This window comes from Polypterus senegalus, chromosome 14 (genome assembly GCF_016835505.1).
Source record: "Polypterus senegalus isolate Bchr_013 chromosome 14, ASM1683550v1, whole genome shotgun sequence".
Taxonomy (NCBI): domain Eukaryota; kingdom Metazoa; phylum Chordata; class Cladistia; order Polypteriformes; family Polypteridae; genus Polypterus; species Polypterus senegalus.
The window spans coordinates 88,007,412-88,029,296 of record NC_053167.1 but is presented as its reverse complement, the minus strand read 5'-3'; the positions used below and the strand labels follow the sequence as shown (position 1 = coordinate 88,029,296).

The 21,885-nt window shown below is 37.5% G+C and overlaps 1 protein-coding gene across 1 annotated transcript in view; it reads right to left on the bottom strand.

Annotated features, from left to right (window-relative positions):
• eif2b3 (eukaryotic translation initiation factor 2B, subunit 3 gamma) overlaps positions 1 to 21,885 on the bottom strand; it is a 156,405-nt gene that overhangs the window by 93,535 nt on the left and 40,985 nt on the right. The window contains exon 4 of the mRNA XM_039734885.1: positions 3,740 to 3,899. Coding sequence (XP_039590819.1) covers positions 3,740 to 3,899 — 160 coding nt within the window. The remainder of the gene's footprint in view (positions 1 to 3,739; positions 3,900 to 21,885) is intronic.

Below are 21,885 nucleotides of genomic sequence, written 5' to 3'. Positions count from 1 at the left end.
ATCATTCGCAGATTTTTCGTTAGAACCTAACTAATAATTGTTAGCGAAAATCGCAAATATCATCTGCAATTTTTATGCCTTTTTTCGTGGCAATACTGTACTGTAGAGAGAACCGCGGCTTGGGATGGTGAAAGTAGCCAATAGAATTTAAAACTGCAACTCCCAGCAGTCCCTGCAGTGGATCTGATTGGTATTCTGCTGAGGGTGCTGGGGCTGTTGGGGTCAAAGGGTGTCAATGCGGCTTTTAAAAAGGAGGCCGGTGACCAAATGAAAAAAAAGCTGCTGCTTGGACACTTGCAAGGACCAAGTTTCTGTCTGTCTGCCTTTTGTTTGGTTACCTGTACTTATTCATTTTGTCCTGGTTTGTTTTGTACGACTGGATTGTCTGCCGTCTGCCTGTGTACATGAAGACTGCAAGTGGATTCATGGCCATCCTGCAAAGAAAGGAGCACTCCTGAACCCGTCGTTGTATTTAATGTGTAATCGCCATAAGGGGAACAGGGTGGTGTCTTTGTTTTCTTATTTAATTTGCTTTCATTACATTCTTTATTTGCTGTTTGATTACTAGTTTGCTTTGTTTTTGTCTCTGTTTGTGAGTGCACGCTGGTCGGGTCAAGGCTGGATGCATCCCTGGAATCTCCACCATAAAAATAAATCACCGTCTTCTCGAAGTTGGAATCTTTGCGGCACCGGACTGCTACAGCGTTATTCATTTCTCCTTCCTGCTGATTAACTGTGATACATCTCCAGCTGAGTGTTCTTGTATTTTCCGTTTACTTAAAAGCCTGAACAGCACCTGTCCTTTTTAGCTGATTGCTTTGATTCTCTCTCCTCCCCCAGACATTCTCTGCTCCTGTTGGGGGTTGTGCTCCCCTATGATATTTGTCTATTGCTTAATTGATAACTAACTGCATATTGAGCTCGTTTTACTTCTGAAAGAGACATGTTTGTTTGAAGTGTTTAAATAAAGTTCCTGTCTCTACAATCTCCTGTGTTTCTGTGACCCAAGCGCGACACCATGCAGTACTGCAGCCGCACTAAGACTAGCCTGCCAGCGTCAGCGCTTACCTCTGCGTGTGTCCACTTCAAGCGCAGTTGGCTCAGTGATTTACATCCATGGCATCAGTTGCACTTTGTACATATTGTTCCAGTAGTTTTTTTAAATAGTTTTTACAGTTCATTAGGAGTGTGTAAAATGATCAGTGTTGCAGTAATTGTGATGCTCTTTGCATGAAAAAAAATATTCCATTAAAATTTCACTTTTTCTTTGTTAATTGTGATGTTTACTTAAAGTGCAGCAAAAAAAGTATTTGGTGTACAGGGATGCATTAACCCCTAAGTATGAGGCAGTTTAAGGGGTAAAGCCCCAGGATGCCGCCGAAAGAAGCAGCACCGTCTAAGGCTTCTGGCAATGAAAATGTGCTTGCATGAATTACAGTACATATAACGGTAACATCTGTATTTTACATTCTAGCAAAGCGGGAGACATAGCAGTACAGCATACAGGTTTACCTTTACATTCTTTATTTTTAGGTAATGTATTAAGCCGAGTTTGAAATTAAATGAAAGTGTTTTGGGGGCATATTTAGGGTTTAAACTATGAAAATAGGCATTTTTTTAAACCACATCCAAAATTCGTGGTTTTTCACAATTTGCGGGTGCTCTAGGAGCGTAACCCCCGCGAATTTTGGGGGTGTACTGTATATACTATTTTGGCATCATTAGTAGTATTATTCTTACTGTTATTATTGTTCATTTCATATTATTATTTTCATTCATCATTATTATTTGCATCATTATTATACTTTTAAAATTTAATAAAATGTAATTTTTCATGCCAAAAAAAATGCAATGCTTTTTACATGTTTTTTTGGAATAAAATGCAATACTAAGGAGGTTAATTATGGGTTGCTAGGGACATTTCCTGAAGTCATTATTAGTAACTTAATTTAAATCCCCTCATCAGTGCTAGTAATAATCCAAATTATTAGAAACATCACTTTAAATAATTTTCATGTCCTTTAAGGTCTTTTGGGTTAACAATCTTGTGAGTCTCTGGTTTTTGAATTTTCAAATTACGTATTGGATCTTTTCTCCGGCGATGAGACGTGATCTTTTGAAGAGAGACACTTTTGAAGAGAGATCTTTTAAAGAGAAACACTTTCACATGAAAATTCAAAAGTCTCAAAAAATGAGTGAAAAGATCACATTAACACAAACAAATGTAAAATATTACTTGGTGAAATAACAGAAAAGCGAAAAGAGATTGCATAGTGTTTGAGGACAAAAGGACAGGTGCTGTACAGGCTTTTAAATGATCGAAACGCCGCCCAAACTGCAGATCACACAGAACGAAAGCAGCAGCATCAAGCTAGCAGCAAGCCAGTAGCTGATCAAGAAAAGATAGGGTAAAAAAAAAAAACAAAAAAAAAACTGTTGCTTGTTTCCCAATGTATCACCGTTTATGAGGGGTTTCAGAACAGTGACCATGTCACCTTGGTGTGCATTCAGCCACACTCTTCACAACAACGCAAAGCACTGGTGGGGGGGTTGAATTGGTATGTGAACGAAGATCAGATCACACGGCATGGCGGCAGCAGCAGCAATCCAGCAGCTGATAGAGCAAAGAGGAGTTAAAAAAATGTATTTGTTTCCAATTGTATCTCTGTTTAAGAGGAGCTGACGTGTCTCCTTGGGGTACGTTCAGCCCCCCTTTTCACAATGACGCAATGCACAGGTGGGGGGAGAAAGGGGTTGGCAAGCGAAGTGAGCAGGGAGCAAAGCCCCCTAGTTTTAATAAACAAGAACAATTTCTGAGCTCTGGAAGGAAGGTGTAATTCATATACCAAGTTGCATCAAAATCAAAAATGTTGATACAAAAACTTTTAAGTTTCAGTTCAGTAATTTAGAAAGACACATAATTCAGAAACATGAAATGCAAGACATCAGTCTTACTTGAAGCAGTTGGACTGCATAATTGTCTAAAACCCACTTAATATAATCCAGTCTACATTAATTTTTGTTTTTTTATGCCATTTCCTGGTTGAGTTGTCTATATGCTTCAGACTGTTATTGTACTTACAGGTGATTTTTTTTTTTTTCTTTTTTAATCTCAGCTTTCTGGCAGAGGGAGTAGGCTGGCACCTAAAGTATCATGTCTTATCAAAGAGATTCTTGGAAGTATCTGGGTGACATTATGCCATGTTCTTTGGATGATGAGCTGTGTTGGCTTTGTACCAAACATGTCTTTTGGAAATATGGCCAGTTTCTAGTGTGATTTCATCAGACGATAAGACACTTTCCCGCATGGTTTTGGGAGACTGACAGTGTCTTCTTGCAAAATTCATAGGAGCTTAGATGTTTTTGTTTTCGACAAATGGCTTGTGGTTTTCCTCTTTAACCAACAGCAAAGACTTGTAGAGAGTATGTGAAATAATTATAAAACTTTATAATTATATATTTACAGCTGTTTACTAGAAGGTTAAGGTTGTAATTAGCCTCTTGGTGGCATTCCTGATGAGCTTTCACCTGGCAAAAGATTGGTTATTGCAAGGCACAAGTTGTGTCATATTTTCTGTGATTCTTAATGATAATCAGAAAATTATCTGATTTTTAGAATGATAAACAGACAACATGTCACTCACAAAACTCAACTCTTCAAAACAATACTAATTACGTAGCACAGTGCATGAATATTTCACTTTCTAAACTGGAACAAAGCATACAAGTTCATTCTCACCTGTTTTCTTCTTTCCTTTTTGACCAGGAACCGTCTCAGTGAATTCATGAGCTCTACTCATTAGCATAGAGAGGGTAGCATCATGGGCACGAAATAAGTCAACCACTTCATGCAAGGCTGCATCTGTGATTAAATCACAGCTCAAAACAAGAATATCAGTCTAAAAAAGAAAAAAAGGTTCTCTCTGTGACAAATGATAGACTGAATGTGCTAAATATTATTAAAACAGTATTATTATATACAGTGGTGTGAAAAACTATTTGCCCCCTTCCTGATTTCTTATTCTTTTGCATGTTTGTCACACAAAATGTTTCTGATCATCAAACACATTTAACCATTAGTCAAATATAACACAAGTAAACACAAGATGAAGTTTTTAAATGATGGTTTTTATTATTTAGGGAGAAAAAAAATCCAAACCTACATGGCCCTGTGTGAAAAAGTAATTGCCCCCTTGTTAAAAAATAACCTAACTGTGGTGTATCACACCCGAGTTCAATTTCCGTAGCCACCCCCAGGCCTGATTACTGCCTGACACAGAGAAGTAGACCAAAAGCACCTCAAAAGCTAGACATCATGCCAAGATCCAAAGAAATTCAGGAACAAATGAGAACAGAAGTAATTGAGATCTATCAGTCTGGTAAAGGTTATAAAGCCATTTCTAAAGCTTTGGGACTCCAGCGAACCACAGTGAGAGCCATTATCCACAAATGGCAAAAACATGGAACAGTGGTGAACCTTCCCAGGAGTGGCCGGCCGACCAAAATTACCCAAGAGCGCAGAGACGACTCATCCGAGAGGTCACAAAAGACCCCAGGACAACGTCTAAACAACTGTAGGCCTCACTTGCCTCAATTAAGGTCAGTGTTCACGACTCCACCATAAGAAAGAGACTGGGCAAAAACGGCCTGCATGGCAGATTTCCAAGACGCAAACCACTGTTAAGCAAAAAGATCATTAGGGCTCGTCTCAATTTTGCTAAGAAACATCTCAATGATTGCCAAGACTTTTGGGAAAATACCTTGTGGACTGATGAGACAAAAGTTAAACTTTTTGGAAGGCAAACGTCCCGTTACATCTGGCGTAAAAGGAACACAGCATTTCAGAAAAAGAACATCATACCAACAGTAAAATATGGTGGTGGTAGTGTGATGGTCTGGGGTTGTTTTGCTGCTTCAGGACCTGGAAGGCTTGCTGTGATAGATGGAACCATGAATTCTACTGTCTACAAAAAAATCCTGAAGGAGAATGTCCGGCCATCTGTTCGCCAACTCAAGCTGAAGCGATCTTGGGTGCTGCAACAGGACAATGACCCAAAACACACCAGCAAATCCACCTCTGAATGGCTGAAGAAAAACAAAATGAAGACTTTGGAGTGGCCTAGTCAAAGTCCTGACCTGAATCCAATTGAGATGCTATGGCATGACCTTAAAACGGCTGTTCATGCTAGAAAACCCTCAAATAAAGCTGAATTACAACAATTCTGCAAAGATGAGTGGGCCAAAATTCCTCCAGAGCGCTGTAAAAGACTCATTGCAAGTTATCGCAAACGCTTGATTGCAGTTATTGCTGCTAAGGGTGGCCCAACCAGTTATTAGGTTCAGGGGGCAATTACTTTTTCACACAGGGTAATGTAGGTTTGGATTTTTTTTCTCCCTAAATAATAAAAACCATCATTTAAAAACTGCATTTTGTGTTTACTTGTGTTATATTTGACTAATGGTTAAATGTGTTTGATGATCAGAAACATTTTGTGTGACAAACATGCAAAAGAATAAGAAATCAGGAAGGGGGCAAATAGTTTTTCACACCACTGTATAATGATCTTTATCTAAAATGTTTTCAAAGACAAAAAATATGAGTCACTTAAATAAATAAAAACAGAGAAAACACATACAGCAGTGTTTAGTTCTACTTTTGCTTCTAATTAATATTTATTGAGATTTAACAATAAAATTATGCCAACATCGAAAAAGAAGATGGCTACAAAGAAAATGAGGCTAATGGCAGTTTTGATATTGGAATATGGACTAAGATGGCTTCTATATCTTGGATGTTTAAATGATGGAGAATTATAATATTTCAGTCATAATTTCTCAAGATCAAACAGAATGTGTCATGGTAAGAGATGATGGGATACCTTTTTCTGTAGCTATTAATTCCTGAAGTCCTGCTACCCCTTGACAGAGAAGAAGCTTTTGCCAAAATTAAGAGATATCTACTTACTGTACTAAAATTTGCATTCGGACCCAACTTTTGTGCATGGAGTAATTTTCTTTAGACCTCAAAAGCAGACATGTTTTTTTTTCTATTACTAATACTTTTTGCCACAGGTACTGAACATATCACCTTCTGTATTTATTAATTTTGTGTCTAAGTAAACACAATGGATAACCTTTAACCCTCTAGATGTAGAACATAATGGGTTATCTAATTTCACAGATCTCCAGATGGGCTGAGGATTATGCTGAAGCTGAAATGAACTTTGATATGAAATAATGCATTATTTATAATATGCTCAATTATCTTGTACCAAACTTATAATAATTTGTTCTTATGAAACTAGTAATCATCCTCATTATTATCATCAATAGTTTAAATGAAAATTTACAATATTACCTTGTTACCCCAAAATCTTGTACGTCCACTGTCCATAGTCTTCTGCACCCTTTGATGTGAGACCCATTATTTTTATATTGTCATACACCACCTGCAAACACATACTTTGTGGTCTATATTTGGGCCTCCTCCATTTTACTTACATCTTGGTTAACAACTACTTCTAATCATCCTCTCACTTTTAGTCCACATGCCCAAATCACCTTAGTCTGCTCCTGTTCTGCAAAACACCTAGCCCCTCCACATCAAGTCTTTCTATTAGTCCGGTCGATGATCTGCAAATTTTTTTTCAGAATATGCTTTACTAAGCTTTATAGTAATTTAGTTGTAGCGCTCCTTTATGCTAAGCATTATGGTATAAGATGAATCACACATATCATTTTACTGTTAGAACTTCTTGCAAATAAAAAATTTAGTTAAGTTTAGTTAAGATAGGAGAGTGTGAAGGATTTTACACTAAACAAAGTGGAGTAATAAATTGGAAAAAGGGAATCTGAGGAGCTGTCTTGTGCACGGTGAGGAATGACAGACTTTAACAGAAATGAAAAGAGGAACTCCTTTAATGAGTTAAGATGTTTTCATTTTGTCCTTTAATTAAAACAGGCACTCCTTGTCAGAGTGTGAATAGTGAGCAAACCTGTATTTAATAAAGCAGCTCATATTCTAAATTAGGAAAAAAAATGATAAAGCAGCTTAGCAAACAATAGGCTTATTAGCTTAAGAGCCAAATTTGTTCTTTTTAAATGTACGCTTGTTAAGTATGTTAGCCTTGTGTCTTCTTCATAAGCATGAACATTATAATTGTGGATTGTAATTAAGGCAAGTATTTTCTTTTCTTTTATGGCATGTATACTATGGATACATATTTTTTGAACATATTTTGTTAGTTTTAAAAAGTATGTTTTATGGGGATTTTATTAATTTTTGTATTTTTATGATCACTAAGCAATAAGCCTACAGAATTTAAATTTGCTAATAAAAATGAACAGGTAACACCTGAGGTCTGCAGTTTAATTGTAAAAATACAATTTTAGAACATAGGTCTTCTACATGGCTGGTTATGTAGAATCTCAGTGTAAAATAAATAAAACAATAAAGAAAATAAATTGGAATTGGCCAGTACTAGTAACATAAAATCAGTGACCATTACTGACCCTTAAAAAACTGATCAATGTATCCTTATACCATAGATTTGTCTGATCATTCTCATATCTATTCTTTCTAACTTTGCTTCATGGTTTAATTTTATTGGCCACATATCAATCTCACAGAGTATACTACTCATCACACAGTTTTAATAAATGTTTCCCTTTATTGTCAGAAAGGCTCCTTTAGAAGTTATAACAGAGGCCAGTTTAAACAGAAAATTTTTCTTGCTTTCTCCAAAACAACTACAATGCCGATATCTATATTTACACTTATTACATCAACATTCTGTGCACTTCTCACTTCAGGATTGGGAGAGTCTGCTAAGTCACTACTAGAAGAGTCAGACTAACAGATCTTTTTTCCTCAGGTGAGAGTTTTAATACTTTCACATAGCAATTTCTGCAGATGCGCTGTCCTGACCTTAAATTGAGACTTGGGTGATCCTGTATTGCTGTCTCAGGCACATCTCTTAAAGCATGGGTTATCATCTTGAGATGACATTTGAAAGGGTCACAACGATATCTCTGATCGACAACTCCCCTAATGAAGACATTATGAAAATGTATGCTGCTGCAGCAAGGACAATGCTTTTACCTCCACCAGGTAACTGACAGCATCTGCTATTGACTGATTACATCTGATTGATTTGCACACACTACTCCCCTCTGATTAATGCAGGGTGGAGCATTAGCATTTATTAGCCACATTGGAATGGGCCCTTTTCAGAGCAGCCATTTTGACATGAAATAGTTTGGCAAGCACAGGTGCCACTAATAATATTAATGAAACTTCTGTTGAATTTCAGTGTAGCATAATTGGAATGTTAATTAATGTAATTACTTACACTTGTGCTTGCCATACTATTTCATGTCAATATGGCTGCTATGAAAACACCCATCTGTGATATGAAACCATGCAATGCCACCTATCTATATAATAAAAGCCCAGCGCGGTGTCCGGGTCCACGTTCCTTTTGGGTGTATAACCGCCCCGTAGAAAAGCCCCAATCCGTCCCTTCTCAGAATTCCTGCTTACCCCCCTCTGTTCTTTCCCCTTTACTTTTATTTTTCCTGTTCCCGAAAATATTTTCAAAACATAAGTAAAGAAATAGACAGAGCGTCACATTAATGTCTTCTCCCCTCTGCCTATTAAATAATCAATAAAATGAAAAAAAAATCAAGAAAGAAACAGAAACCACAACCTACCCATGTGGTGTATGCAGGTTATGAGGTGTGACGCTAATTAACGCCCGTACTACAACAGATTATATTGTTCATATACTATTAACTATTTACAGGGATCAACTCTTTTGGGGAAATTCATAACAAAAAAAAAAATTTAATTATAAATAACATGTGCACTTGAGTATTTCGAGCCCCGCGTCTGAGTCAGATGGTTCCCCTGGTCACCAATTCGTGTGTTTCACTATGCCCACTATGCCTTTCCGTCTTCAGCTACCCATGTGCACTTGTACGGAGGAGACCTTACGGAACAATGCCGAAACGAAACGCAACTAAACACATTACAGCGTGATCACGAAGCAAAGAGGCAAATGCGTGATAGTCACTCGCAAGAAACGGACACTCAGCATTCACACAGATTAGCTCAACGAAGCGCCTCTGCCGCACAACGAAAGGCAACTGAAATCCCTACAGAGAGAGAAGACAGATTACACTGTGATCGCGAAAGAAAGAGGCAAAAGCATGCCAATGAGACACCCGACGAGAGGTCCTTACGATTGAGTCCTTCAACTGTGGTTATCCAACGCGCAGCGTAGTGAGGGCGAAGTTGCTAGTAAGTAATATAGGTCAGTAATGACTCAAAGACCAAAGTTTCTACGGATGTTCATTAAATTATAAGCTACCTTCAGTGTTAAAAAAAAAATCACCAATTTTTTCAAACTATTCAATTTTTAATATTATAATCACTCATAACATGGTAGTTTTTCATTTTCAGGAATAACAAAGTAGCTTTTCAACTACATGAGAACCATTGCTGTGCAACTTATATTTAGAGAGATATAACCAGTTAAAGTCATAATACCCCAACAATAAGTTCAAACTTTGTTAGCTTAAGTCTCCCTTAATACTGATCCAAGACTCATGCAATTTCAGTTCCATGGGTTACTCATATTACCAAATCAGCATGCCAAGTTAAAATCTGTGACAATGTGGTCCAAAAGTGTGATAATTCGACATGGAATCATCCTCTTGCATTTGACAGTCAACAAATATCTCATCTTTTGTTCCCTTCCCAGTCATATAACTAAACTGTATTTTATTAACTTTCATTTAATAATTAATTCTTTTCCCCAGCACTTCTTAATCAATTTCATTACCTGCTCCAAAATGTTTATCATATAAGTAGATGCATACTATTGGATCAACCACTTCGCTTTTATACAGGACTTCTTTTCCAGTCAGGAATCATCCTTTTACAACTTTATAAACAATCACATTGTACCAGTTTGTCAGCCATTCAACTCCAGGACTTTCACTGCCTTCAAAATTTCTGATACCACTCCTTATTTTTTTTTTTTACCTTCCCTTTACTAGCATCCTTATAAAACTAGTAAAGGGGACACAAAAAATCTGTTCCTGTGTCTTAATCTGTTATAATTTCTTCTGTACACTACATACTTGTAGCATTTGGGATTTCATTGGAATTGGCCCGTTATTGTTTTCCCTCTTTCTGATTTTGACATACTTTGTTAATACGGACTCCAATAATATTACCACCACTCATATTTTAGTATTAATATTACCTCGAATTTATGTTAAAGGTGCTTATCTTTATGACTTAACCAGGATAAAACCATCTGCGTAATAAATACATTTAATACTGAGTATCTATCAAAATCTCAAATCTGATTTAGAAAGTATAACTGACTTATACTCCAAACTGGATGATTATATTTTTATAGTATGGTATAAATCTGTTCCTTAGAGAGAGAGGAAGAAAAAGAGCTCACAGTTTCATTGTATATGTAAATTACATGTATATATTACAGACAATAAATCTACTTAGCAATTGTTAAGCAAAACATTTCCCCTAGGTTCTTCAGTGGCCAGGCTAAACAGTCTGTTCTTTTACCCTCAAGAAAATTATGCCTAACATGTAGGACTAATTGTACTTTTAAGTAAAATAAGCTAGAATATAAATTGTGAAAATATTAGATTATATTTATTTCCTTGTTTATGCCCTTGAAATTATTTATTTTTAGGAATGACAAAAAAAGTAGTTAAAATTTTAATATAATGGAAATTTAAAGCTTCATACAAATGTATTTATTATCTGTTCATTGTAAAGTCCAATGAAATATGGTTGCCAGTTTCTTTGTTTAGTTGGTTATGTTTATAAGTGGTTTTTTTTTTTGTTTTTTTTTTAAGGAAAGCTGATTACATAGCTAAAGGAGCAATTATAGAGCATGGCTCATAAGTGCCAAAATAAACACTATGCATATACAAATTCTTCAAGTTAAAGTCTCACACAGATTTGAAAACAGTTCTGCCGTAGGAGTTCTTGGAAATATATGTGTTGAGAGTAATAAATTACACTGCATTTACCATTGTTTCTGTTTTAAATGTCTGGTTACCATCTGCTCTGACCATCTAGCTCTGATGAATAAATAAACATCACAGTAGAGTATAGGGTCTGTTAAACAAAACTTGTCTCTATACACACTGTTTCTAGGCCTTCATATGAGGAATGCTAGCGCCCAAAACTCGTCAAGCATGCCTTTGGACTGACCTAAACAGAATATCACAGGACAAGTCAATCAACATACAGTATCAGACCACATGAAAATCTCTCTCTCATCCTTAAACAGCTATAATGGTATGCAAAACATGACTTAAGATGTGATCTTTACAAGAAGTAAAGGCATGAAAAATCTGATGATGTGTCCACATTCAGATTAAGAGAAGCCCCATATTAAATGTATTATAATTACCCTAGTTCTCCAACAGAATACTGTACCTACTGAAAACAGCGTAACACTACATCCACACTACTACCTTTTAATTCTGAAACAGCGTTTTTATGCAAAAATGATATCCATCCATACTACAGTTTTCTTCTGGCTTAGAAAAGTATCTTTAAAACTAAAATGCCACAAAACACATACAACATAGACCTTCACCTACACTAGGCATGTACACATCAGAAAAAAAACCCTTGAAGGAACTGTGTTGCTAAAAATTCAGAGCATTGTGAAAATCAGATTCAATTCTACTTTAAGTGCACTTTCACAGCAGAGAAAAAAAATCCTTTAAGAAGCCACAGCGAATTGCTCCTATGTCACATTAATGCATTGATCACAGTTGAAAATAACAGGCATCAGTACTGGCAGTTTTGTCGTTAAATAAAAACACTGCAAATGTTTCAGTGACACACACACATAAAAAGTTAACAAATCTATGCTTAAACGTGGGGACTACTTATTAGCAGACCACTGCATTCAGAGTGCATTTGTAACAATCATTTTTGTAAAACTAAATCAACACAGAAAACAAATAATTTAAAAAAATAAATAAATGCATGTGTGATGTGTTTGTGTATATGTATCTTTTCTTCTAAAATAAATTAAATATATATATATATATATATATATATATATATATATATATACAGTGGTGTGAAAAACTATTTGCCCCCTTCCTGATTTCTTATTCTTTTGCATGTTTGTCACACAAAATGTTTCTGATCATCAAACACATTTAATCATTAGTCAAATATAACACAAGTAAACACAAAATGCAGTTTTTAAATGATGGTTTTTATTATTTAGGGAGAGAAAAAATCCAAACCTACATGGCCCTGTGTGAAAAAGTAATTGCCCCCTTGTTAAAAAATAACCTAACTGTGGTGTATCACACCTGAGTTCAATTTCGTAGCCACCCCAGGCCTGATTACTGCCACACCTGTTTCAATCAAGAAATCACTTAAATAGGAGCTGCCTGACACAGAGAAGTAGACCAAAAGCACCTCAAAAGCTAGACATCATGCCAAGATCCAAAGAAATTCAGGAACAAATGAGAACAGAAGTAATTGAGATCTATCAGTCTGGTAAATGTTATAAAGCCATTTCTAAAGCTTTGGGACTCCAACAAACCACAGTGAGAGCCATTATCCACAAATGGCAAAAACATGGAACAGTGGTGAACCTTCCCAGGAGTGGCCGGCCGACCAAAATTACCCCAAGAGCGCAGAGACGACAGATCCGAGAGGTCACAAAAGACCCCAGGACAACCGTCTAAAGAACTGCAGGCCTCACTTGCCTCAATTAAGGTCAGTGTTCACCACTCCACCATAAGAAAGAGACTGGGCAAAACGGCCTGCATGGCAGATTTCCAAGACGCAAACCACTGTTAAGCAAAAAGAACATTAGGGCTCGTCTCAATTTTGCTAAGAAACATCTCAATGATTGCCAAGACTTTTGGGAAAATACCTTGTGGACGGATGAGACAAAAGTTGAACTTTTTGGAAGGCAAATGTCCCGTTACATCTGGCATAAAAGGAATACAGCATTTCAGAAAAAGAACATCATACCAACCGTAAAATATGGTGGTGGTAGTGTGATGGTCTGGGGTTGTTTTGCTGCTTCAGGACCTGGAAGGCTTGCTGTGATAGATGGAACCATGAATTCTACTGTCTACCAAAAAATCCTGAAGGAGAATGTCCGCCATCTGTTTGTCAACTCAAGCTGAAGCGATCTTGGGTGCTGCAAAGGACAATGACCCAAAACACACCAGCAAATCCACCTCTGAATGCCTGAAGACAAACAAAATGAAGACTTTGGAGTGGCCTAGTCAAAGTCCTGACCTGAATCCAATTGAGATGCTATGGCATGACCTTAAAAAGGCGGTTTATGCTAGAAAACCCTCAAATAAAGCTGAATTACAACAATTCTGCAAAGATGAGTGGGCCAAAATTCCTCCAGAGCGCTGTAAAAGACTCATTGCAAGTTATCGCAAACGCTTGATTGCAGCTATTGCTGCTAAGGGTGGCCCAATCAGTTATTAGGTTCAGGGGGCAATTACTTTTTCACACAGGGCCATGTAGGTTTGGATTTTTTCTCCCTAAATAATAAAACCATCATTTTAAAACTGCATTTTGTGTTTACTTGTGTTATATTTGACTAATGGTTAAATGTGTTTGATGATCAGAAACATTTTGTGTGACAAACATGCAAAAGAATAAGTAATCAGGAAGGGGGTAAATAGTTTTTCACACCACTGTATATATATATATATATATATATATATATATATATATATATATACACTGCAATTGCAATACTTGTTTTGAGAGATTGTTTAGGTGCAAGAGACTAAATGTTTCCAAAATGGGACACCTTGGGCCAAAAAGTATAATTTGCAATGCTATGGGATATGACATCTACACCAGGTATAATGATAGCTGACAGACTGGGTCTTGGTTATGTACTGAAAAATCCAGTTTTTTGGGGGGAAATCTCTAAAGTACCACATTTTTGGTCTTTTATTTAGTTGACTTTAGATGTAAACAAAGGTTTTTAATCTTAAAATATAAATTTTTTAAATTTAAAGCGCTGTACTCGCTGATCCATTGCAATTTGCAGCTCCTTTACTATAATAAGCCAGTAACAGCCATTTATTTTTGGGAATGTAATTTAGGCTGAATAATGCTAAAAACCCCTTAGTGCATGAGGGGTTAAATGATAAAAATCACAATACAAAAAAATATATTTATTTTAAACTGTTCAATCCAACAAATACATAACATAATATTGTCACATCAACTTAAACCAAATCAGGTAAGTGGCAGTAGCCAATCCTAGGAGCAAATGGTGCAAGAAAAAAAAGGGTCAAGGATAAGGCATACATCCATAGGTGGTAAGCCGCCAAACCCAAACCTTTTAATGGCGTTAGGGATGTGAGAGGAAAATACATTTAGACATGAGGAGAATGTACAAAATCTACACAGACATCAACAATATGCAGGTTTCAAATCAAGGAAAGAAAGAAGGTGAATTAGTGAGGTAGAAGTGATAACAATTACACACCATGCTGCAATCAAACTTAATAGAAGCTTAAGCAAATTTACGTGCAGTAAACTCCATACGTTCTTAAAGTGAACATCATTCTTTGAACATATTTAGTTACTTTAAATTAGTAGTAGCATCAAAGTAAAAATGGAACCATCTCTATATAACTTTAACTTGCCAATTCTAAATCAGGGTCACAGTGGAGAGGATCCCATCTTGGTAGCAACCAGCTGTAGACAGTGTACTAGTCCATCTCAAGAGTAAACATCCATGCTTTACTAATAAGATTTATTTAGTGAAAAAAAATTTCATTGGTGAAACTACAGAAGTCTAACAGACATTTTAATTAACTGTAATAATATTACTGTTTTCTGTTCACCTCTACACATTTTTATTATATTTAAAAAACAAATGGTCTCTGAGAGTAGAATGTTTCATAGCATACCTAAAATACTAGTAGATAGATAGCTAGTACACCTAGTTTATTAACATCATAGCAATTTTTTTTCAGATTGATTTTCATTTTATTTTGCAAATGTCATTGATATCATCACTGATAGAGTTATGTCTTTACTCTTGCTATTTGATAGAATGAAGATCAAAAGAAAGGAAGTAAATAACTGATACAAGATAAGGACAATCATTATGCAAAATATAGCAAATAGAAAGTAAAAGCTCACATAGTAATATATAGCATCAAAGGGCATACATAGACAAACAAAATGGCAGAAAGCTTCACCATACAGTATATTAAGTCTTTCACAGTTTAATAATTTTGACAAATACAGTTCAAATGTATTATAAATATCCATTAGACATTAAGTATTAAAACTTATGATCAAATGAACATAAATTGTGACAGGATACCCGTGAGTAATAAATTTAAAAAAAAAAACTTCAGCATATTCATGTAAAACTAAGCTAAAGCTAGTGTGAAATCAGTGGCCTACTTGTTGGACAGCTCACAGATTTCTGACATCATATGTTTAGAGAGTAGATGGAGGGAGGGAGGGAGAGAGAGAGAGTCAGTTTTTCAGCAGGTGAAATGAGGCGAGTCATTCAGCCAGCCAGGAATGCACGGATCAGTGATCTCTCAGCAGCACACAGGATCTGCACATTCAATAGCTCTGCTGACCTCACTCTTTCCACATGGAAGCTGGTTTAAACCTGGGGTTCCCCTTGTATAGTTCCATTCAATACTCCAGTACAAAATATTCTGAAAAATACTTAAACTACAGCTGCTTGTTTAACTGATTTTTTTTATTTGTTAAAGTGTTAATAAACAGATAAAGATTCTTAGGTAGGAACCAAATAATATTCCCTTGTACTGTATAATCCATAAAACTTCTCACTTTCACTCTGTCCACTTGAAAGAACGTTTGTATTAATCTCATATAAAATAACATTTGTTTTATCGATTCATTATAAAGCATTATATGGGAAAGTCAGTTTAAAGTTTTTTTTTCTTTTTCAACTTGCTGAACTCATTTTATCACTCACCCTTTTTTTAAATACTGTATATATTTGTTTTGTAGCAGAAGTCATGATATGAAAAAAAATACAGACATGCAAACTTTCAGAATGCAGTCAACAATTACTCCATCATTATAATCAACTTTACTCCAATTAATCTAATGAGGATAGCGGTGGAAACGTGCTAAGCTAGGCTGCTCTGGTCACACTGTCCTCAGTAAATTTCTCCAATACCAATGGAATTCTCTAACACTATCAAGACAACTGAGATTATTATCCCTCCAGCATGTCCCGCATCTTCATTTTATTGGAGCTCAGTGAGTCCTCCTTTGTACACCCACCATGGGAGACACCAAGGGAACATTCTAAATACGTGTCCAAACTGCCTCAACTGAGTCTTCTTGATCTGCAGAAGTAGAAGTTGTATTCCACTGTCCTCCTATATATCATCATATTACCTCAGACAATGAGCCCAGCAACCATGCAATTTAACCACATTTCAATCGCATGTATCTGTCATATTATTTTTTCAGCCACTAAGCAAAACATATAACCATAGGGAAGAATGAAAATGTAAACTAACTATTAAAACTTTAAGTGCCATCCAAGGACTGTTCTTGCAAGAATAAAATCATTACAGACAATGGTAAGACCTCAAGATTACTTAAATCACCTGTCTGGAATACCTTAAGAAGAAAGAATGCACTGGTGAGCTCAGTATTCGCAAAGGGACTGGTATTCCATGGAATACCTCGCATTGCTGATGACAGGAGAATCCTCACTATGGTAAAGAAATAGCCCCAAATGCCTGTTTTGACAGATCAGAAACAGTCTTCAAGAGGAAGAAGTTTATGTGTCAGAGACTATCATTCTCAGAAGGCCACACTGCAATATGCAAACCACTAGTTAGCCACAAACACAAGATGGCCAGATAATAGTTTATAAAACAGTACTTAAAAGATCCTGCAGAATTCTGGAAAAAGGTGGACAGGCGAGAGTGATGGCAAGAGCAAAGTAAGGAGACGAAAAGGAACTGACCAAGATACAAAGAATGCCCACTTTATCTGCTAAACATGGTGTCTAAGGTGTTATGTCTTGGGCACGTATTGGCGTACTTATCTTCACTGATAATGTAACTGCTGATGGCAGTTGCACAGTGAATTCTGAGATAAACAGAAACATATCTGCATATTATCATCCCATAAATGCCTCTAAACTCCATGGACATTGCTTCATCCTACAACAAGATAAAGATCCCAAATACAGTGGAACCTCGGTTTGCGAGCATAATTCGTTCTGGAAACATGCTTGCAGTCCAAAGCACTCGTATATCAAAGTGAATTTCCCCATAAATAATAGAAACTCAGATGATTCGTTCCACAACCCAAAACTATTCATATAAAAATGATCAATACAAAATATAAACTAAAAATACATAAAACAAATTAACCTGTACTTTACCTTTAAAAAGAATCATGGCTGGTGTGAGTGAGTTTCTAAACTCTTGTAGGATTCCACCCAATGGGACGACACGCGAAGAGTGTCCCAAAGCAATCGCAGTCTCCCAGTGCTGTAGCAGTTCGCCGTATAAGCGTTTCCAAAAAGATCGCGGACATGCTTTAAGTGCCTGCCCGCTACAATAAATAAGCGCACTGTTGCTGTTTCAAGCTGAATAAAGCTGGTGTTGTTAAAGTACTGATACTCAGCTTCGTGTTTTGGGGCACAAGATGGGGACTCACACTTCACAGCATACATGTGCACATGCACATACAGTCACAATGCTGTAGTAAACAGTATACGCTCGTACGGCTGTTGACTATATGAGTGAGGCACGCAGACTCAGATGGAGAATAGGCGACGATGATTGCCCTCAAGAGAGAGAGAGAGAGAGAGAGAGAGACGCGCGCGCAAGCGAGATAAGGAGGGAGAGGGGGAGAGAGAGAGAGAGAGAGAGAGACGCGCGCGGCAAGCGAGAGATAAGGAGAGAGAGACGTGCAAACAATCTGCTCAGTTGTGATCACATGACGTTTAGCAGATAAAAGTGTATCCATACTACTCGTATTGCAAGACATCGCTCGTTTATCAAGTCAAAATTTATTAAAAAATTTAGCTCGTCTTGCAAAACACCCGTAAACCAAGTTACTTGCAAACCGAGGTTCCACTGTATACTGTTCAGGAAACATGGGAGATTTTCAAAGCTAAAAAATGGAAAATTACTCAATGGCTAAGCCAGTCGTCCAATGTTTAAGTCCCAACTGCCTGCCACAAGAGTGCTTACACTTCATTCTGACTGCTGTTAACAATCCAACATCCTTAGATGCAAGAACAGCCTGTCTTCACACACTGTTAACTGCCAGACCCCAGACATACGAACATACTGTATTCACTACACTATCTTTGATGGCTTTAATCATATGACTCTCTGTTCTGCCGTAAACATTTGCATAGTGTGGTTGTCACTTATGCCTAAGGTGTTTCGCTAGTAGGACGCCACTGTATTTCACAGTTGCTTGTGTATGTTGTAATAAACGTACAAGTGACTCAAAAGCAATAATGGTATTTTTACATACCCAAAGGTGTTTTCTTTCAAATAGATTATAAGCTTTCATGCCAATTGCTCTTCTTCATTATTAGAATATGGGATTTGCACACGTATATGCCAAGGCAAGAAGCACATCACAGCTGAGTGAATGTAATTTTATCAAAGATCCCATCTACATTGAGCCACATACAATAAAAGTCTCAATATCATTGTATAGCTGAGTTTCTCACCTTTCCAATGAAGTATAAATATTTACGATACTGGCTATCAGATATATAACACTGATCCCCTGTGCACTGCCAGCTGCATGGCAAATTTATATTTTAGGACATATGCTGGAGCTAGATCCTAAACAAGCTTTAGAGAAGCCCTCCCACCAAGAAGAAAGAAAACACACAAGACCCAGTGAAATAATAATAATAGCAAAATATTTTTTATATACTTTATTTATCACTGAGGAGAAATATTCTACCTCATGACTTTTGGAGGTCAGAACATAAGGTGTGCCATTGTACAGTGCTCTGGAGCAATTTTCAGATTATGGGCCTGTTGTGATGTGAGATTTTGCATATATTGATAACAGCAATGGTTTGAAGGTTTAAGAACCCCAGACACGACCCCCCCAAAGGAATGGGTCTCTTTGAATTTTACGACAGAGTTTGTAGGGGGTGCCTTAAACCAGTTTGGCAAGTGTTTCTCAGCTAAAGTCTTTCATTCCCCCACACAAAGCCAGGCTTTACCTTAATACATGGTTTTGGGGGGTGGCAGGTGTGAAGATGTTCTATCCCCCCATTGGTCTGAAGTATGCCTGATTGGAGCTGGCTTGTATCAGAAGCCTTTAAGTACCATGACGTCCTATTGGCTCTTGGGGTTGGACAGAGAATCTATAAATTTGCTTGCTTAACCTCACTCTCTCTGTTACCAAACTGATGAATGACCATCTCACACCATGAACTGAAAGGACAACACAATGAAGAGCACAGCTCGGTAGCCATATTGAAACAGGCAGGCGGCCTGTTCTGAAGAAAGCTGACTACAAATGATGCCTTAAGCAGAGACATTTTAAGTAGCTAACAAGTCTGTGTGCCGCCTGAAACTACACATCACAATCAGGTTGTATAGTTTCCAATATTCAAATGTACTTTGCATATTGTTATTATTTATGAATATGATCAATAATACATTGTTTAAATTGTAACTTAACTCCTGCTTGTCTTTTACTACACCTAACTGCCTGAGGTTATAGATGTAGGAGGGAAGGTGGGGAGAAGTTCTATACTATAATACCTTAAAAACAGTGGTAAGTCTGTAAGATTTGAGGCATTCTGATAAAGTCTACTTATTAATAATACAAAAGGGGAAAGTAGAGCAAAATATTACTCTACCAAGACAAAACAGGGCCTTGCTCAAAAGCCTAACAGAGTAAAATCCCTTCTGGAAGTAATGGGATTTGAACCAGCAACCTACTAGGTACCACAACAAATCCTTAGCCTCAGAACCACCTCTCTGCTTGTTACCATTTACAAGGTGTTTCTATCTTCTTCATTGAAAAAAAGGTACAAAGCATCTGCACAAAGATCAGAAACAAAAAAAGACTCTCCAGTTATACCTCGAGCTGCATCTTCAAACAATGGAACGTGCTAGTCTCTGTGACAATGTGGGTTCTGCTCTAGGCTCCCGTCTCCAGTTTGGTAGCTCACAAACCCAACACTGTTTGTAATGTCACCAATGAGCTGGACAGTGAGATACAACAAAGTAAGGGGGGGTGGTGCAAAAAAGTGCAAAAGTGCTTTTATTAGAAACAAACCAAAATCTACAGTAAAAGTGTCCAAATAAATAGTGCAGTCAAATGTTCATTAAATAAATAATCCATAAAAAGATAAAATCCCAAATGATTAAAACAAGACTAAAACAGCAGTAATCATTGGGGCTACACCAACCAAATACAGCTCCTTTTTTCTTTCTTTCCACCTCACGCTTCTCCTATTTATTACGAGGACGTGGTTCATGGTGTGGTAATTAGCAGCTCCTGGCTTCAATCACGGATGAGCCCGGGAACCGCTCCGGCCACACTAACATGCCCCCTTCTTTAAGCCACAAGTGCGCCGATTATCTATTTAAAGTGAACTGGCCTTTTTAATCTGAGCTGTGGAGCCGCTATACCACAGTCTCACGCTGCCAGTTCTTTACATAGCTAATGTGTGCCCCATGACTGGAACTCTGTGCATCTATACTAATAAAAGGCAAAGCCCTCCCTCCCTCCCTCCCTCCCTCCCTCCCTCCCTCCCTCCCTCACTCACTTACTCACTCACTCACTCACTCACTCACTCACTCACTCACTCACTCACTCACTCACCACTCACTCACTCACTCACTCACTCACTCACTCACTCACTCACTCACTCACTCACTCACTCACTCACCTCACTCATCACTAATTCTCCAACTTCCCGTGTGGGTGGAAGGCTGAAATTTGGCAGGTTCATTCCTTACAGCTTCCTTACAAAAGTTGGGCAGGTTTTATATCGAAATTCTACGCGTAATGGTCATAACTGGAAGCTGTTTTCTCCATTTACTGTAATGGAGATGAGCTTGAACGCCGTGGGGGCGGAGTTTCGTGTGACATCATCACGCCTCCCACGTAATCACGCAGTACATAGAAAACCAGGAAGACCTCCAAAAAGCGCTGAAGAAAACATGCATTATATAATTGAGAAGGCAGCGAAACAATAAGAAGCGAGCGAGTGACATATACAACCATATTCATGAGTTCTGCTACTTGAAACAAAGCACATGTAAACCTACACTTTAAATTAAGTTCATAGACAGGCTGCGCTGGCGTTTGTAATTTAGTGCCTGCCCATATAAGGCCGTCCGTCAGCGGCAATCAATAGCAAACTCCACTAAATATTCACGGGTGAAGGACTGTGCTTATGGAGAGGAAGATGAGATGGTCAGGGTGGTGTTTGACACAAACTCAGCGAAACTGCGAGAGAAAGTTTTAAGTGCCAGGACTAAGGTAACATTAAATACAGCCATGGACATAGCGAGATGGCACCAGCACAGCTGGGAACCTTCGATGCATGTACACCGGCGGCTCCGTGAACTGGCGAGTGCACAGATAAAAGCAACAGTTCCAAAAGCTGAACAAAACCGAATTACACAATTGAAAAGGCAGCAAAAATATGAAGCGTCTGATAAGCATATTCATAAATCCAGCTACTGCGGAAACAAAGCACACGGTGGAAAAAGTCAATGTCCGCTAAAGGAAGACAGTGTAAAAAACCCGTGCATGCAGTGTGTCAGGTCTCAGATAAAGAAGAAGGCGAGCTGTTT